The sequence below is a fragment of the Rhipicephalus microplus genome, chromosome 9, assembly GCF_043290135.1.
Source record: "Rhipicephalus microplus isolate Deutch F79 chromosome 9, USDA_Rmic, whole genome shotgun sequence".
In the NCBI taxonomy this organism is placed as follows: domain Eukaryota; kingdom Metazoa; phylum Arthropoda; class Arachnida; order Ixodida; family Ixodidae; genus Rhipicephalus; species Rhipicephalus microplus.
Window position 1 is genome coordinate 49,382,774 of NC_134708.1, and position 18,610 is coordinate 49,401,383.

An 18,610-nucleotide genomic window follows, 5' to 3' on the forward strand; every position below is an offset into this window, starting at 1 on the left:
AGAGCGCGTTCCTGCGAACAGCGACGCCGGGGTAGAAGTGCGTCCAGTAGGATACTGCTGATGGCGCGTTTTTGTTTTCAGGATGACAAATTTGCGTTTCGTTTTCTTTCATTTGCCGGTCTGCATTTCACGGAAGCATTATACCTGTGTACGGGTAGTAACAAACTCTTTCATATCTCAATGAGAACTATGAAACTAACAGACAAATTGTTAGTTCTCGTTTTTTTTAACAAAGAAAAAGAAAACAAGTCCTTGAATTCGCCCTTTCTTCATTCTTTCATATCTTGCTTTATCTTACTATTTACAAGTAAATTACTGCGGATAAGAAAGAAGAGCTGCCTAATGCAAGGATCGCGTGTCATGCCATGCCGTCTGGCAGAAAGATTGTTCCATACTTGCCTGTATGGTTCCCCACTCAACACATTGGTTTCCAGTGACGCTGGCTAAGACTCAAAAGGATGCACACGCCCAGCTGCACTAAAGATAAACGGAGGAGCGACTTGCATCGCACTTCAAATGGTATACATCTGGCACTCAATACGAACATCGAAAGGACAATCCAGCCATAAAAGGCAAATAATGTCGCATACGCCTTATTTTGGCTTAATTTTGCGTCAGATTCATTTGGTTACAAATCGGGCATGCCATTGCAAACGATTCCTCACTGTCCTGCTATAAAACTTTTGAAGGTTGCTCGATTAAGAGGAACGATACCAACCCGTCCTTCTCCGTCATCTGCACACCGAAGTGAATGTTGAAGACGTATTTGCGCAGCGTCTCCTTCGCCACGCTGAGCAACGACGCGGTGATGCCACCGCCTTGAGTTACCTTGACCACGTAAAATTGTTCTGGATTAGCGATCAGCGGCATGAACCACGTCTCCATGAAGTGCTCGTGCTCGTCCATAATGATGAATCCCTGCACAGCGAATAGACGAATGCATTGATTTATTTATTGATTGATTGATTGATTGATTGATTGATTTCAAGGCGAGCGTTGCCGCACAGAATCTGCTTTGGAGTTTGTCTACGTGATGTCTAAGCGTTCAATTTTATCGCACGTTGCATCTTTCCCTAGTACGCTGCTTTCGGGTGGCATCAGTGTCCTCCAGCTTACAACTGTTCTAGCAGAGAAACATAATTACTCTGCTAAAGCAGGTAGCTTTCGTTGCAGCCAACTGCTTTTGTTGTAGCGGCGTAACGAGCTGGTATGCCTGCGAAAAACTCCGTTTGAAAGGGACGTAAACCACATTTTCAGGTACTCAAATCGCCTCAGGAACCGAAATTATTGGGTTTAAAACCAATCTCCACCACAAAAAATAACAAAAACTGGAAACACAAAAACAAGGCCCCTATACGGTTGGCTCATAATATCCTTCAATTTAAATTAATTTTAACCGAATGAGCGGCCCGTAGACGAAGGCCATGCGAAAAAAACAAATCAATGCTTCCAAGATTCAATCCCAATACAGATTCCCGTGTGTCATATTTTGTGTGACCATTTCAACGCAGAATCATGAAGTTTTTCAGTGGAGGACTCGAAGCCGCCGACAAAATCCTGGAGTGAGCACTCACACAATCGATGGACTAGACCAACTCAAATTCACCATTGCGGAACATGGGAATGCTCCGCATGCGGTTACAGCGGAGGTTCTACATGCACAAGTCGCCAAGTTTCCAATTCCGGGAACTACTATTGCCTCCGCTCTGCTGTTTTCCTCGGTTATGGACGAAAAGCGCGACCGAGGTTGCGCGCAGAATGACGAAAGTGCGTAATCCACAAATCCGCGACTAGGAAGTGGAGCATACGTGAGGAATTCTGCGCGGATCGAGCGGCTCTGAAACGACCAGTGGAAGCCATGTACATGCTTCAGATAGAACAGTGAAACAAATTCGCCGCTATAGAGCAAGGGATGGATGGCAAAACTTTATTTCGTCAGAAAGCAACTGCGGATGATTTCGTGTTAGATGGCCATCAACCAAAGGTTGGCGGCGACCTGTGTGGCCCACTGCACGACCCTTAACTGGACGACTGGGTCTGAGCTGGTCAACACGGCCTCCCAGTGCTCAAGAGAGGGATCACACATAATATCCACAGGTGACGGCACTATGCTACATTCCCAAAGTATGTGATCACATGTTGCCACAGCCTGACACCATTTGCATTTCGGCTTTATCTCCTCCGGGTACGTCTTGTTGTTCAACACGCAAGGCTTAGGAAAATATCGCGTCTGCAGTTTTCTCCAGACGCATTCCTGCGCCTTAGTCAACCGCTTGTGCGAGGGCGGATAAAACCTCCACTCTAGTTTATAATGATTCGTTATGTCATGAAAGGACACCAGCCCATCTCTCGCGGACCTCCCCGGAACAAGAATCCCGCTCCTGGTCGACTATAGTTAAAAACGCCGTTATTTTGGCTTCCGCAATGCATTACTACGCGACCTAACCTCCCGTCCCCAAACTATCAATCAAAAGACTGGACACAAGGTGAAAGTGAGCGCTGCGCGTTTGATCCCGTCCCTCAAACCTGGCTCACCTGCGTGTGTCCGATCAGCTCGTGGAAGGTGTAGCGGATGGTGTCGCCGACGTGCTCCACGTCCTGTCCGCTGCCGCGAAGGCTGACATACTCGAGGAAGAAGAGGAGCGACAGCATGAGCGGCGGCAGCAGCCAGCTGAACAGCGGGATCTTCTTCTGGCGCCACACGTACGTGGCCCTCTTGAGAACCACCGCCCAGACGCGGCCGCACAGGGAAGGCTCGATGGCTGTCGTGCTAGCGATTGTCTTCACTATGGGCACTGCAGGGCAAGATGCAAGGGCGTGCATGAAGGACACGAAGGAATGGCTTGAAGGGACACTGAAGAGCTGAACGCGTTTCCGCGTATCAGTAAAGTACAACTTCACAATCCCGAAAACACCACTCTTACCGCGAACTACACGTGGTCTATCGGGAAAATACGCGATACAAAACTGCTGGTTGAGACGCCACCCTGGGATTCCCGCACCAAGCACAGTGACGTCATCAGTTTTGGACGGCATCTATTCGATGGCGTGACGAAAGGCCGTGGCTTTAAACGGTCACTGTACCTGTCGTTCACTGTATTTAGAGTACTTCTTACAGTACTGCCCAGCCTTCGTGGTCTAGTGGCTAAGGTACTCGGCTGTTGACTCGCAGGTCTTAGGATCGAATACCGGCTGCGGCGGCTGCATTTTCTAAAGAGCGAGGATGCTGTATGCCCCTGTACTCAGATTTGGGTGCATGTCAAAGAATTCCAGGTAGTCCAAATTCCCGCAGCCCTCCACTACGGCGTCTCTCAATCATATGGTGGTTTTGGGATCTCAAACCTGACATTTAGATCAATCATACCCCGGCCACGGTGGCTGCAATTCGGATGGACGCGAAAAAACATTGAAGACCATGTACTCCGGTTTAGGTAGGTCCACGTTAACGGACAACCAATAGTCGAACTTTTCGAAGCCCTCCACTACATGGCGTTCTTCATACCGTAGTTTCTCAATGTAAAACACAAATAATTATTATTTTGTTATCGAAAGGGCTCCTAAAAAACCCCGGAATATACGAAGAAATGGCTCATTATTACTTCATGGCATTTTCCATTCTTTCGGCACAATTCGATAAGCCAGCAGTATCTTCGCGTGACGTCATGAGCAAATAAGCTCTCAATTGTTCCATACACGAGGGATATCAGTCATGAAATGGCTCCTAACTTTCTTCACCACATTTTCGTACGAACGGTCTGCCTTATCTGGCTAGACTGCCGCACGCTATTAATTACTTTCGCTCCATATTGTGCGTTTGCGACAGTACACGCGGAGATGAAAGCGCGCAGCCGAAACACACGAAATCACGGTAAGCTAAATACTTGGCGCCGGCATTTTCCACATGTACTATGAACAATTGGATTTGCGATGAGAAAATGCCGTATGAGAAATTCCGTATGCAGCAAGGCAAGAAATAAACCACTCACTCGTCTTTGAGCACCGATAACCGAAGAATATTGTAGATTGAAGTTTGGAACGATCCTTATTTTCGCAGCCCATAGGGTAGCTCGGCGCAGTGTATAAGGGATTAGGACATAATGTTATAAGAAAGGTGCTGGGTTGTACAACCCATAAAACACGAAAACCAAGTCTCATTGCTGAAACGTGATATGTGGGGTTTAAAATCCTAAAACCACCATATGATTATGAGAGACGCCGTATTGGTGGGCTCCGGAAATTTCGACCACCTGGTGTACTTTAACGTGCACCCAAATATGAGCACACGGGCCTACCACATTTTCGCCTCCATCGAAAATGCAGCCGCCGCAGCCGGGATTCGATCCCGCAATCTGCGGGTCATCAGCCAAGTACCTTAGCCACTAGACCGCGGTGGCGGGGTCATTGCTGAAACGTCGACTCCAGTATTAGAGGTGCGTTACTATATACGACACAGATTCATTTTGAGACGCCATTTTTTTCAATCTTGTACATATATTAAATCTAGACAACAATGACGCTTTATTTACTATTTGCTAAGGGTTTGTGTGCATCATATGCAAAGAATAAATCACTAACACTGAGCCAATGGTAAATTAAAAAATTGCTGTTATCCAAACTTTCTTTATGCCACTGCTGTTTCAGCAGTTTGCTACACACGATCGCTATTTTTAATTTTTTTTGATGAGAGTATCGTGCTTGACGAAACATCAAGCGTGAGGCGTTTCGCCGAAGATTTCCGAATCTTTTTATGCCTCTTCGGGAACACTCGCTGTTGGCAAATGTGTGCAACCATTTCATATAACTTTAACGAGTCGCTGAATTGGGCTTATAGAGAAATGTGGCGTGAATGGCTTCACACTAACTGAATAATCATCTAAGTTGTAATTATATTTCTTTGCTAAAATGTACAGCATAGGTTACTTTAACGCCGCTTTTCGTTTGATCTCCAGCAAGGTTACATCCAACTATGTAAATTTTGCCCCTTTATAAGCAGTTTATCATGCTGTCTCTCATAAAGGGCTGTGTCATCGCGGATTTAATGCGACGAAATGCTCGCTGCACGAAAGGATCGAGCAGCCAGCACAGATTTTTTTTCTGAAGATTGCCACCTCCGCATGATGTACGTGGTGACTCACTCTTGGCGTCGACTTCCGGAGTCTCCTCGTTGGCCATGGTCGCGGTCTTGCCATGAATGTGCTGGTCTTCACCCACTTTCAAAAGCACGTCCTCTAAGGAGGTCACGGCAAGTCCCACCGACGCTATGCCCAGGTCCGCACTGCGCTGTTCAATGTCCTGGAATAACAGTGTAGACGTGCACAGTCACGTGACCTTGTACAAGACGGGACCGCTGCCAACACGCGTCATTGTTTTCAGGCAAAAGTCTTATAGGCCTCGTGAATTGGCCGTCAGCGTCAACACGAGTGATGCAAAAAATCGCAAAAAAGTGTGACAATGATTTATACAGTGGTAGAGAAAAAATCGTATTCTGGAGGCACTGCGTTAGTGTCTCGATCCGTGCAGTCACACGCACACACACACACACACACACACACACACACACACACACACACACACACACACACACACAAGTATTTTACACTTTCGAGTTTGTATTTGCGCCAACAGGTGACCCCCCTTCCCCTCGCAGCCCTTAATAATTTCACCATCTTTATGTTCGTATTCTGATACATGCCCTCCACTACAGGAAGAAGCCTTCTGCCAAAGGAAGACAACGCCAAAAGTAGATCGCAGATACCTCCTTTCAGCAGTTTTTAAAGAATATTGCACACATTTCTTTACACAACTTGTATATATAGCTCACCGTTAGCGAGAGAGGGCCTTGTTGGTTAACGCAGTGCGCTGAAGAGCGAAGCATCGCTGGTTCGAGTCCCCAGATGAGTGCCTCGGAATTTTTTTTTTCTGAACTATTTTTGTACGTTTTACATAAATATACATATTCAGGGCATGACGGCAACGGAGAGAAGCAGCCGATAGTGTCCATATAATTGAAATAGCAAAAATTAGCTCTAGAAATCACGGGATATAAACCAAGCCCACCATCATGACACCTGTGACGTCGCGCGCTTCATAGAGTGGAGCCATCATTTACCAAGTTTCGGCCACTTCGAATTGCTCAATTTCCAATACTAAACTTTACAAGGACCTAATAGCTCTTTGTGCAGCCCCGCCGCGGTGGTCTAGTGGCTAAGGTACTCGGCTGCTGACCCGCAGGTCGCGGGTTCAAATCCCGGCTGCGGCGGCTGCATTTCCGATGGAGGCGGAAATGTCGAGGCCCGTGTGCTCAGATTTGGGTGCACGTTAAAGAACCCCAGGTGGTCAAAATTTCCGGAGTCCTCCACTACGGCGTCTCTCATAATCATATGGTGGTTTTGGGACGTTAAACCCCACAAATCAATCAATTAGCTCTTTGTGCACGCAGTTGACTACGAAGCAGTATCGTTGGCCGAAATACAAACGCTCGCAAAACAAGCAGCTCGTTAAGTCACGGCTTGCCAGTGCACGAGTGTTGACAGACTCTCGGGAGGATCCGTGGCGTGTTCACAAAGATGCTCATTATAAATTAGGTGATCGACCAAATGCGCTGAAATTTCGCGACCTTGTTTGTAAACGCCGGAGGATTAATCTGCATAACGCAGATTACGAGCGAGAATTTGGCGTCATGACCCCCTTGAAGCCCTCTTAACACGGCCGTTTGACGCGGGGTGTTATTCATGTGTCGCTCATGCCACAAGTTCCTTCAGTGATATTTTCACCTTATGGAAAAAAAAACTGCCTCAGCCACCCATCGATTACTATGATAAAGAGCACGCATATCTCTGCTCCACGGCACACAACCTCCACAGTCTACGCGTTTTTTTTTTCTGTACGCGCATTCAATCTCATGCACGGTGTTTTTTCACGTCTTTATGAAGTTTTTCAAGCTTTTAATAACCTATCACGAGTCAATATGATATATTTTCAACCGTTTCATTGACAACTCTCTAACGTGCCTATTTCATGGCTTTTAGAGGTTCCTTTGTTAGCCTCTTGGGTGACATCTCATATGTGTTGAGAGTGTTAAAAAGTCGGGTCAATCTCTCAATAATCCCAGTTGTTAGGCTGCGCTCGTTTGGCTTTTTTTTCTTTGTGCATCGTCTCTACACGCAGTTTTGAATATAATAAAAAGAACTCTGTTTAAGCTGCGTCTTCACCCTTGGAGGGGCTCGTAAATTACCATGAACATGGTGGCGGCCTTTCGTGACGAGATGATCTGTCCCAGGATGAAGACTGCCTCGTTGTCCGAGTCGCTCTCCAGGCGGGCCTTGGGCGCGTACCTGCGCAGCAGCTCCTGAATGCCCGCCACGTTGCAACGTGGAAGCTTGAGGACCTTCATGTGGTACCCTGTGCCGAAGCGATGCTTCAGAAACGTCGGTGAGCCGCCACACCTGCGCCAAGTGCCGACAAAGAATACAAAACTTCGGTTGGCCAGATGTAGGCCTAAAGGTGTACTGACACAAACATTTGCAGTTGTTTTTTTTTGCGTCTAATGAAAGGCCAAGTACGTGGGAGCCCAGAAAACAAACTGATGAATAGGAGTGTGTCCTGAAAAATTAGTTCCACAAGCTAGTTGGAGTTCTTAAGACCTGACATCACGACGTCATATGAGGTTCTTCTCACATGCTCAGGGGCAGCGCAAAGTAAGGTAAGAAAGGCCGAAGCCCTCCACACCCCCCCCCCCCCCCAAAAAAAAAAAGAACGAAATTCCGCCTCACCCCCCCCCCCCCCGCCCTTGTGAGCAAGCATAGTCAAAAGACAACGCATATGTTTCCAGCCTCCCTGCCCTCCTGTAGGAACTAATTAGTCGTGGGTGCCCCCCTCCCACTTAAAAAAATCCTGGCACCTCACAGCCCCTGCACATTCTCGGGCAATAAATCTAGACAAATTCACGACCAGTCTGCTCTGTGGTTTCTTTGGTGCCGCGTAAGCATCATCCCTTATTGCTTGGTACTTACTCGACGTCATCAAAACTAGTCCTGCTCCGCCGCGGTGGTCTAGTGGCTAAGGTACTCGGCCGCTGAACCGCAGGTCGCGGGATCAAATCCCGGCTGCGGCGGCTGCATTTGGAGGCGGAACTGTTGCAGGCCCGTGTGCTCAGATTTGGGTGTACGTTAAAGAACCCCAGGTGGTCGAAATTTTCGGAGCCCTCCACTACGGCGTCTCTCATAATCATATGGTGGTTTTCGGACGCTAAACCCCACGTATCAGTCAAACTAGACCTACAGGTTCATGAAGTCATCAGAATTGTTACTGTAGCCCGACGTCCCGCTAGCGTCACGCTAGCAGGTGCGCCATGCGGAGATATCCTATAGTGTCAAAATAATATATTACGGGACTTTGCACTAGCTCAGAGCCACCTCAGTATGAAGGATGTTTGAATGACGGAAAAAACTTGACCTCAAAAAGTGGTGTTGGTGGACACCACTTTTTCTAGACCCAGCTGGGTTTTTTTTTTGTTTTTTATGAATTTTGGCTGGACAGTGACGTCCGGACGTGAAAAATACGGCTAAACATTTCATAATACACAATTTATCAAAGATACACCAAAAGACAATCTGCAAGCGCGTGTCATCACGCGACACCACATGGTCTAACAAGCAGCTGCTTGTCAAAGTAGACGAACTTGATCTAAGTTTCAGATGCTTTTTGATAGGGCTATTTTCATGCCACACAAATAACACAAATATGAGGCCTTATCAATCCTAGCGAAAATGCGATGTGAGCACCACCGCTGTGATCAATATAAATTTCCGTCTGGTTCATAATATAATATAGCTCAGATTTCACACACCTAGCAAGTTCATCCACTGAATCCTGCTCAACAGGATGTATTTTACGGAAAGTGTAAAATATTCCTTCTGAAAAATCTGTGTGAATTTTCTTGTACTTTTAGCCTACAAAGTGGTTCATGATTCTATGAACTTTTTTCCAAAACTTGAGAATTCACTAACTCTCAATCTTTGACGAAGGTCGTGGGTTCGGTTCCGATCGTGATCGTCGCCTTTCGGTGGAGGCGGAATGGTAGAGGCCCATGTACTGGGCGATTTCCATGGCACGTTAAAAAACACCAGATGGTCGGAATTTCCGGAGTCCTCCCCTACGGCGTCTCTCATAATAGGGAGCTTTAGAATAGAGACCGCGAGCCCTTGCGGTGTGGTCGTTGCAACTGCGCATGCGTCGTAACGCGAGTCGGCGTTCACGTTGGCGGACCGCACGCAGAAAATCCGAAATTGCGTGCGGTGATGGTGACCCGCGTGTGGCCCGCAAGCGCTGGTTTTTAGGGTACGGTGTCGCTGCGATCGTGCGTTGCGGTTCGCAGCAGGGCAAGTGACATTCTAAATCTCTTATGGCGCCCGCTTCGCCCGCAACGCCCGCAGCGCTTGCTAACAGCATTCTAAAGCTCCCTAATATCGCCTTGATTTGTAACGTGAAATACCAGATATTAGTGCTAAACTTCCTGCTTCACTTTCCCTTCACCGTGCCTTCAACAGCACTGCTTGTGAAGTCTCTAACTTCGGCAAAACTTCAGTAGACTGCCTGACCCACAGGGTCTCCTAAAATGATGACAAGAGAGAACTGTGTCGGTGGGATCGTTCAGACACTACTCACTAATTACGGATAGTGCACGTGCTGCCTACTTTCCGTTGCTTGAAGCTTCAAACGCGAATGTCCTGAGCTCATTTGAAGTGGCAGGCCCAGAAGGGTAAGGTAATCGAGTGGGACTGCTGAACTTTTCTTATAATACTCTGTTTAAAAAAAACTTAAAAGCTACACGGAGTACCAATTCAGCTTAGGCAAATCCGTGTATTATTCATTAATCCGGTGTTAGACGCGTTGCTGCTCTTTCAGGCACGTCAATTCTCCCTCCATAGTGTGTGGACTACCTGCTGCAATGATCCACTGGTTTTAGTGTTCAACTGGTGACGCGAATGTCACTGTATCGAGTCCTGCCTGCGGCTGCCCCATTTCAATGGAGCCGAAATCCTAGAGGCCAATTTATTCAGATTTAGTTGCACGTTAAAAAAACAGCAAGTAGTCAAAATTTCCGTAGTCCTCCCCTACCTGTACCTTATAATCACAGTTTCCATTATTATTATTATTATTATTATTATTATTATTATTATTATTATTATTATTATTATTATTATTATTATTATTATTATTATTATTATTATTATTATTATTATTATTATAATTATTATTATTATTATATTGGAGTGGCCATTAGTGTTGGTAAATTGTTCTGGTGCACTAAGAAAAAAATTGGCTGCATATACACGGAGTGAATGATGGAGAGTGGGGTGAAGCATTCGTCCGTCCATTCATTCTTGCTTCCGTCCGTCCATGCGTCCGACTGTGTGACCATCCGTGCGTCCGTCCATGCGTCCATCCATGCATCTGTCTGTGTGTCCGTTCGTCCATATTCAATTCGAGGTGTGTCCGTTCGTCCGTATTCAACACTCCAAGTACCACCATCTCGCATCTTTTCATCATACATTCCCCCATATAGAAGCACTGCCATCCAGCGGACATTCCAAGGACTAAACGAGAGGTGGCATACGCCCACTTTCTTACGGCTTGCGCTTCGTGTCTACTTCCCACCTTTAACCACCTCGAGTTCATGGTATATACTAGCTCACTGTATTCATGGCTTTGCGGCCCAACGCTCGCTAAACCTTTCTAAAACCAAGGAAGTTACGCCCAGCGAGTATAACGTAGCAAACCTTTCTTGTCAGATAGTGCTCAATGTACATGCCAATGGATGCTAAAAGGGAATGAGAGACAGGAGCATTCGGCTTTTAGTAAACGCGCACGCCGCGAACTTTTTATTATTCAACAAAGCACAGGATAAATATCCCACCGGCACCAACTTGCAGGTCAAAATGTAACAAAATGTAACACTTGTTACACACTACGACTACGACTACGAGGGATGAGCGGGTGCCGCTTTAAGGAGCTTCGCCCCTAAAAGCACAATGAGCGTCGCACAAACTACTATGAGGAGCGCTGAACTTTCAACAACTTTCATAGTATAAAGACATCATTCAGAGATTAATTCAGAGAAAGTTGTTCCGCATGTGCTGCTCTGATGGATAGGTGTTAAGTTGGATAGCGTGCGCCTTGCATAGTGAGAAAATCGTAGCATACGTTCCAGTTGTATACCATTCCAAGACTTTTCTCGCAGTGATTTGCTTAAAGAGTGAAATCGGAACTTGAATTTCATTTTTTTCAACAATTTCGGTAACGTAGATTACAAGTAAAGATGTTTGCATAGGCAACCCAACTCAACAATACAACTAGATATATTACGGGGGCTTTTGAGGATGACTTAAGCTAAACACGTTCTAAACCATTTGACTCAGTAAGAGCTTCAATTTTGTCATTGTCCTGCTTGGCTTCTTGCCTGATTTCGCTCCACTGGGATGGTTGTATGCTCCCCCATAGTAGAGTACCTACAGTCGGTGACAACCTAATGGCGTCATCTATTGGCAGATTCGCAGTGATCCACGAACTCTGTGCCGCAGCACTCCACTCTGGCGGAGGGCAACAGAATGAAATCTACCAATGGAGCACACGCGCTCTCTCTGGAGCAAATGACAGGGTCAGAATGGAACACAGTGCGCGCTTCTCTCAACTTGCATGAGTGGGCATGCAGGGCACAGCAACGCTACGCTAGCAAAACGTGAGCTCCAACGCAAGGCGCAACTGACGCGACCGCTGTCCGTTGGCGAGCCCAAAATTGGCACCGATTCAAGGCACGGGGCGCTTGCCACTGCCGGTTGAATCCGCCGCGTTTGTGGAGTAGAAAAAGTTGCTCCGTGGCGTGAATCTCGTGATGGAGCTGCTCTAGTTCTGCCGATGTAACATATAGGGAGCACTCTTAATCCGCCAATGGAATAGACTTGCTCCGCATGGAGAAAAAAGTCACACCTTTGCCGCAAAGAGGAAGCCACGAACGTGATAGAAAAATGGCAGCATATCCACGCAGTGAATGATGGAGAGTGGGGCGAAGCATCCGTCCGTTTATTCGTTCTTGCTTCCGTCTGTCCACGCGTCCATCTCTGTGACCGTCCGTGCGTCCATTCGCCAATCCGTGCGTGCGTCTGTGCGCCCGTCCCTGCGTTCGTCCGCTCCTGCGTCCGTCCATGCGTCCATCCGTCCGTGCAGTCATCCGTGCGTCCGTGCATGCATCTGTCTGCGTGTCCTTGCGTGCACCTAGTCAACACTCCAAGTACCACCATCTCACATCTTTACGTCCTATATTCCCCATATAGAAGCACCGCCATTCAGCGGACAATCCAAGGACTAAACGAGAGGTGGCGCACGCACACTTTCTTACGACTTGCGCTTCGTGTCTACTTCCCACCTTTAACCACCTCGACTTCATGGTATACACTAGTTCACTGTATTCATGGCACTGCAGCCCAACGCTCGCTAAACCTTTCTAAAACCAAGGAGGTTAGGCCCGGCGGGTATAACGCAGCAACCCTTTTTTGTCAGATAGTGCTCAATGTACATGTTAATGGCTGCTAATGGAGAATGAGAGACAGGAGAATTCGGCTTTTAGTTAACGCGCAAGCTACGAATTTTTTATTGTTCAACAACGCACACGAGATATCTCCCACCGGCACTACCTTGCAGGTCAAAACGCAAGACTGGTTACACACTACGACTACGACTACGAGGGACAAACGGGTGCCGCTATAAGGAGCTTCGCCCCTAAAACAAATTAGTAGGTCACGCGCAGAATGGCAAGCGATCGAAACGTGCCCTGCGTCTCTCACGGACGAAGGACGCACGAAACTTACTCACAGGTACAGATGAACGCGAATAAGCGTCTGAGTTGTTACTTCGCTGTGTCTGAAAAGCGCGCTCTTTTCGCAAACGGAGGCTGTGCAGCGATTGCAGTGACCTTTGTGCACTCGGTAACTACAACAGAATTGTTCCGACGTCACTCAAAGGCTAGCCAAGACGTACGATTCTCCCCACTGCAAGATAACGGCGCGCGATCGAGCGTATACCCCCTTATGCCCGCCAAGATTCCCGCCAACAGCGGTAAGCGGTAGATATAAATAGCTTGCCCTTTAAACGTTGAAGGAGTTACCTCTCATAGGCTTAGTGATTAACGCCTCGCATTCAAAACGCGGAAGTCCCACGTTCGATTCCACGCGCAGGAGTCTTTCTCTGTGATTTTTTTTCTTGCGTTTTCATATATACAGATACGTATACATTAACGGTGCATGACATCGACGCCGACGCCGGCAGCAAAACCCAGAAGAGAGTTTTCATATATTTGCTATCGCAATAAAAGAAAGTACTACCGGAAGTGCTCTGAATCTGCCAATGGATGACACCATAGGAATAAATATAAACTCCACTCACGAGGCGTCATTGTCCTTATTTTCCATGCCTCCACACTACTAAGGAAGTAGCTCTCGAACAGTGGCCGTAATTCTCACGCATACAACCATTATCTTACCATACTTCATTGGTATTAAAATAAAGAATCCGAAGCTCAATAAATAAATTTGAGAAGGCATGCCGATTCTGAGTCAGCTTAGCAATATATCTGTTGTTTAAATCGCTACCCCCACTGCGATCTTCTAGGAGTCCACGAAGGATCAATGTACATGTCTCGAAGGCGATGTTTCTGCGCAGTACTTATGGTTGTACTAAACAAAAAAATGCCACATTGAACGTAATGCCTGAAATTGAGGAATGGTTCTCTTGTGGTTTCAAAAAATTAAACAGCACACGCATGCTCGCGTCTCACGCCGGCCCAAGAGATCTGCATAACTGTCACTCCCACCCCCTCGCCTCGGAAGGCTGACGCAGGCAGCGTCTGCTAATAAAAAAAAAAGTCACAGCATATCCACGAACTGAATGATCATGAGAAGCTTCGAATAGTTTTATCGGCAAACCACGAATCATCCTCTGGCCGCGTCTGTCCTTCTGTCTGTCCGTCCGTCAACCCGCCTGCCTGTCTCTCTGTACATTCATAGATCTTGTAAACACTCCAAGTACCATCATCTCGCATATTTTCTTCATATATTCATCACATACAAGTACCGCCATCCAGCGGACATTCGAAGGACTAAAACGAGATGTGGTTACTGCATGCAGAATACGCACGACCCACGCATTAGGAAGCTTCGCCCCTAAAAACGACTGCTCACGCTGCACAACCATTACCTGGTCACCCCGTACATATAGGCACTGGATCACAAGTTCGGAATTCAGTTTAGGGCGTCTTGGCTTAGAAGTGTGGCAGCTTGGGCTGGTTGGTATGGCATGACGATAGTAATAACGCGAGAACAAAACGACGACACAGAGACAAGAAGGACGTATCCTTCGTGTTCTTCTTGTCTCTGTGTCGTCATTTTGTTCTCGCGCTATAACTATCGTCTTGGCTTACGCTAGACTTGAACGCAACGCTTCCCCTTCATTCCATCAATAAGAACTATAATAAAGAGGAAATAACAATGAAGCGTGCCCTAACCATACCCAATTACGCATTATTCACGCCATACCCCCCCCCCCCCCCCTCTGCGACGCATTTACTCGAGTTCCCCCGTGGGAAGATGCGGGCGACCATTCTTTTTTCTCACCACGATCAGTGTAGCAGAACAGGCTGCTGTAGCGCTGGCATTACTGGACATGAAACGCACCACGGTGTACACCGATTCCCGAGCGGCCGTTAGGGCGTTCGCATCGGGATTGATAGCCACAGAGGCAGCCAGAATTCTCCACAGCAAACCCCCCTCAGACGTTATTCGTCACATAGTCTGGTTTCCCGCTCACATGGGACCAGACGTACTGCCGGGTCACCTGAACCCAAACGAGATAGCCCACGACTGTGCGCGAGGTTTCACAAGCCACGACGGGGTGGTCTCTCGGGTGAGTTCGGGAGAGCTCGTCCACAGTGATCCTCTCGTTACTTTTCACGAGATAACATCTCATTACAGAGGAGAGCGACAGACTTTTCCTTTTCCCCATCATAAGCTCCACAGATCACAAGCAAGCACGCTCCGCATGCTCCAGACGGGGTCTTACCCCTCTAGGGGCTTTCTGAGCATGCTTCATCCGGATATTGATCCACTTTGCCCAGATTGTGGTGAATTTTGCTCTTTGAGTCACATGCTCTGGCAGTGCCCTGCGTTACAGGATTTTAAAACAGAAGAAGACTGGACGACGGCTATCACAGACCCCAGACGAGACGTCCAGCTTCAGGCTGTCCAGAGGGCCCGTGAACGAGCGGAGAGGCATGGCCTCTCTGTTCCGACATGGGACTAGCCAACGGCTGGGTGGGGACCTACATAGTTGGCCCGCTGCCTTGCCTCTCAGGACCAAATAAAGTTGTTTGTCCTGTCCTGTCACCACGATCAGCGCACAATGCTCCTGGGACAACTTTTGGCTCTCCCATAGTAGAGTGCGTATAGTGCTCTAAATCGTTCACATTTATCCTATATTCATCTCGAAACATGAGCCTTAACACGAAATACTCGATCCGAGATTAAGTGTTTTTTTTTCCTGTTAACATGAATGCTAGCCTAAATATAGAGTTAGATCATTGTTCCTGACATAAGCAATGCACTTGAATGAGTACCGATAACTTGATTTCTACTAAAATATGCCGAGACTAGGGATTCTACGGAAACTGGTGACTCAAGAACGCCTGCTGAGCAGCATATGTGTCCACGGAAAACTCCTTTTAGCTTTGAAGCAGCTTAGAGTCGAACTCGATCCGGTGTGCGCCGTGACCACCCTTAATGCGTATGCACGTCTGCTTCCCCTTTCTTATCTTTTACGCCCCCCCCCCCTCTACTCTCGCCTCGCAATGCCTACGCCGAGAGCGTCTGCTAACCTACGCTCGCTCCCCATAGAGTTTCTCAAAATTAACTAGAGGGCACTCTGGCGCTGCGATCGATCAGCGGCTATGGGAATGATGGGTATACCGTACACACATTTGCCTAGTCTTCGTACTTGCGGGCGGTGAATCGTACTCACGGCTTTGTTTATTGCTGTGTTTCGGTTTTGTTTTGAAAGAAAAATTCAACCCTTTAGAAACTTCGTGACCCAATTTGGAAAGGTAAATCTAAAAAAATGAAGTGGTGAAGCACAATCGCAGAACATTTGCTCTTTTTTGTTTCGTGAGAAAATAGCTCCAAGCCACACGAACACACACGGAGCCAAAATCAGGCCAGAAGTACGAAGTTTAGACCAATGTGTGTACTACCCATCATTCCCATGCTGGCTGAAGCGCCGTACGTTGCAGCTCCCATAGACACTAGCGCCAGAGTTCCCTCTAGTGTATATTAAGAAACTCTATGTTGCTCCCCTCTCTCCTCTAGGCATTTTTACCCGCGGCGTTAGCAATTCCATTGCGCATGCGCGTCCTCTATCCGTTCTCTCCTACGCTCTCTCCTCTCTCGCCGACGCAGGAAGCGTCTGCTAGGAAGTTTATTGAAAAAAAAAACACCAACTGTTCGCGCTGCAGAACCATTCACTGGTCACTCCGTATATAGGCACTCGATCTTGACCTCCAGGTAGTGCCGGTGGAAGATTTCTCCTGAGCGTTGTTACACCATAAAAATTCGCAGTTTTCTGCAGGTTTCTGTGTCTAATCGGAATCTTCCATCTCTCGTTGCCCATTATCAGCGTTTTACATGTTCCAGTAGGTAACATCAGTCCATCACTTCGTGCTTTGCGCCTCCCCAGGTTTCTGTCCTGCACGATGCCGCGATGAGCGCCAGCATCAGCACCATCGTTAGGGTAAGCGTCAGCGTCCGCTGCTTCGCATTTATACATGGTTCTTTTGAGTGGGAGATGGTGTAATTTTTAGATAGTACGGCGTGCCCAGCAAATGCTGTTGCTGAAGCTTCTTTAAGGGCTCTTATGGTTCAGAGTCCAGCAATGTACCGGCGTCCACAATCCTATCACGCCTCCTGCTACACACCTGTCGGAACAAATTCACGCATCTTTCCGTAATGAATCTTGACAAGTGGGCAAATCACTGGCAAGTTATACGAGCTATTCCGACGTCATGCCTCAAGAACACTCTGGGCAAATCTTTCCCACACTGTACCTCTGAAGCATTCGAGCGTCGAGCTGAAAGGCCGATAAGCGCTGGGTGTCCCCACCTCCGCTTCTTTTCGGTCACAGACAGCCTGCTCAAGAACGTGCGCCATTGGCCACAAAATTGTGAAGCCAGCACAACGCGCAGGTTCAAGGTAGTGGTGATACCCTACCTAGCTGCACAAGCCGTCGCACATCTAGAAAATGGTGGCCCAGTGATACGAGAAGAAAGTCCTATTTTCAGCACCAAACAGGCTGTCTCCGCAGATTGACCAACTCGGAGGCAAGGATGCAACAGGTCTGTGGCACAGAGGACAGAATCGAGGACCTTCAATGATTGTTCAAATAGTTTGGTGTACAAAATTCTCTTTAAAAGTGCGGTAAAGCAAGCGTTAGCCAAACCGGCATTTGCTTAATGATAGGCCAAGGGAACGTGCGAACAATGCGAAGAACACACATGACGGAAAGATTTTGAATGGGTTTTTTTTTGCCATAGTCACTGTCAGGATTGCTGTCCCGACTTCAAAAACACTTCCGTAATTTAAAAAAAATTGACCCCCTATGTGCATGTTACACTGCAAATGTCATCGAAAGACGATGTCTTGCGTCTTGAGAGAGTAAACAAAACGTTTATTTGATGTTCTGACCCCAAAAGAAATTGGCAGCATATCCACGGAGTGAATGATGGAGAGTGGGGCGAAGCATTCGTCCGTCCATTCGTTCCTGCTTCCGTCCATCCATGCGTCCGTCTGTGTGACCGTCCATGCGTCCATCCGCCCATCCATGCGTGCGTCTGTTCGTGCGTCTGTCCCTACGTTCGTCCATGCATCCGCCCCTGCGTCCGTTCATGCGTCCATCCATGCATCTGTCTGTGTCTCCGTTCGTCCATCTATTCAACACTCCAAGTACCCCCATCTCGCATCTTTTCATCATATATTCCCCATATAGAAGCACCGCCATCCAGCGGACATTCCAAAGACTAAATGGAAGGTGCCACACGCAGACTTTCTTACGGCTAGCGCTTCGGGTTTACTTCCCACCTTTAACCACCTCGAGTCCATGGTATATACTAGTTCACTGTATTCATGGCACTGCGGCCCAACGCTCGCTAAACCTTTCTAAAACCAAGGAGGTTAAGCCCAGCGTGTATAACGTAGCAACCTTTTCTTGTCAGATAGTGCTCGCCCCACCGCGGTGGTCTAGTAGCTAAGGTACTCGGCTGCTGACCCGCAGGTCGCGGGTTCAAATCCCGGCTGCGGCGGCTGCATTTCCGATGGAGGCGGAAATGTTGTAGGCCCGTGTGCTCAGATTTGGGTGCACGTTAAAGAACCCCAGGTGGTCGAAATTTCCGGAGCCCTCCACTACGGCGTCTCTCATAATCATATGGTGGTTTTGGGACGTTAAACCCCACATATCTTGTCAGATAGTGCTCAATGTATATGCCAATGGCTCCTAATGGGGATCGCAGCGTGCGCAT

The 18,610-nt window shown here is 47.6% G+C and overlaps 1 protein-coding gene across 1 annotated transcript in view; it reads right to left on the reverse strand.

Moving 5' to 3' along the window:
* Positions 1–18,610, reverse strand: part of LOC119165010 (phospholipid-transporting ATPase ABCA3) — a 46,996-nt gene that overhangs the window by 1,237 nt on the left and 27,149 nt on the right. The window contains exons 13-17 of the mRNA XM_075874454.1: positions 7,235–7,445; positions 5,136–5,292; positions 2,536–2,795; positions 719–918; positions 1–11 (exon numbers count right to left, since the gene is read on the reverse strand). The exon at positions 1–11 is cut by the window's left edge and continues 302 nt beyond it. Coding sequence (XP_075730569.1) covers positions 1–11; positions 719–918; positions 2,536–2,795; positions 5,136–5,292; positions 7,235–7,445 — 839 coding nt within the window. The remainder of the gene's footprint in view (positions 12–718; positions 919–2,535; positions 2,796–5,135; positions 5,293–7,234; positions 7,446–18,610) is intronic.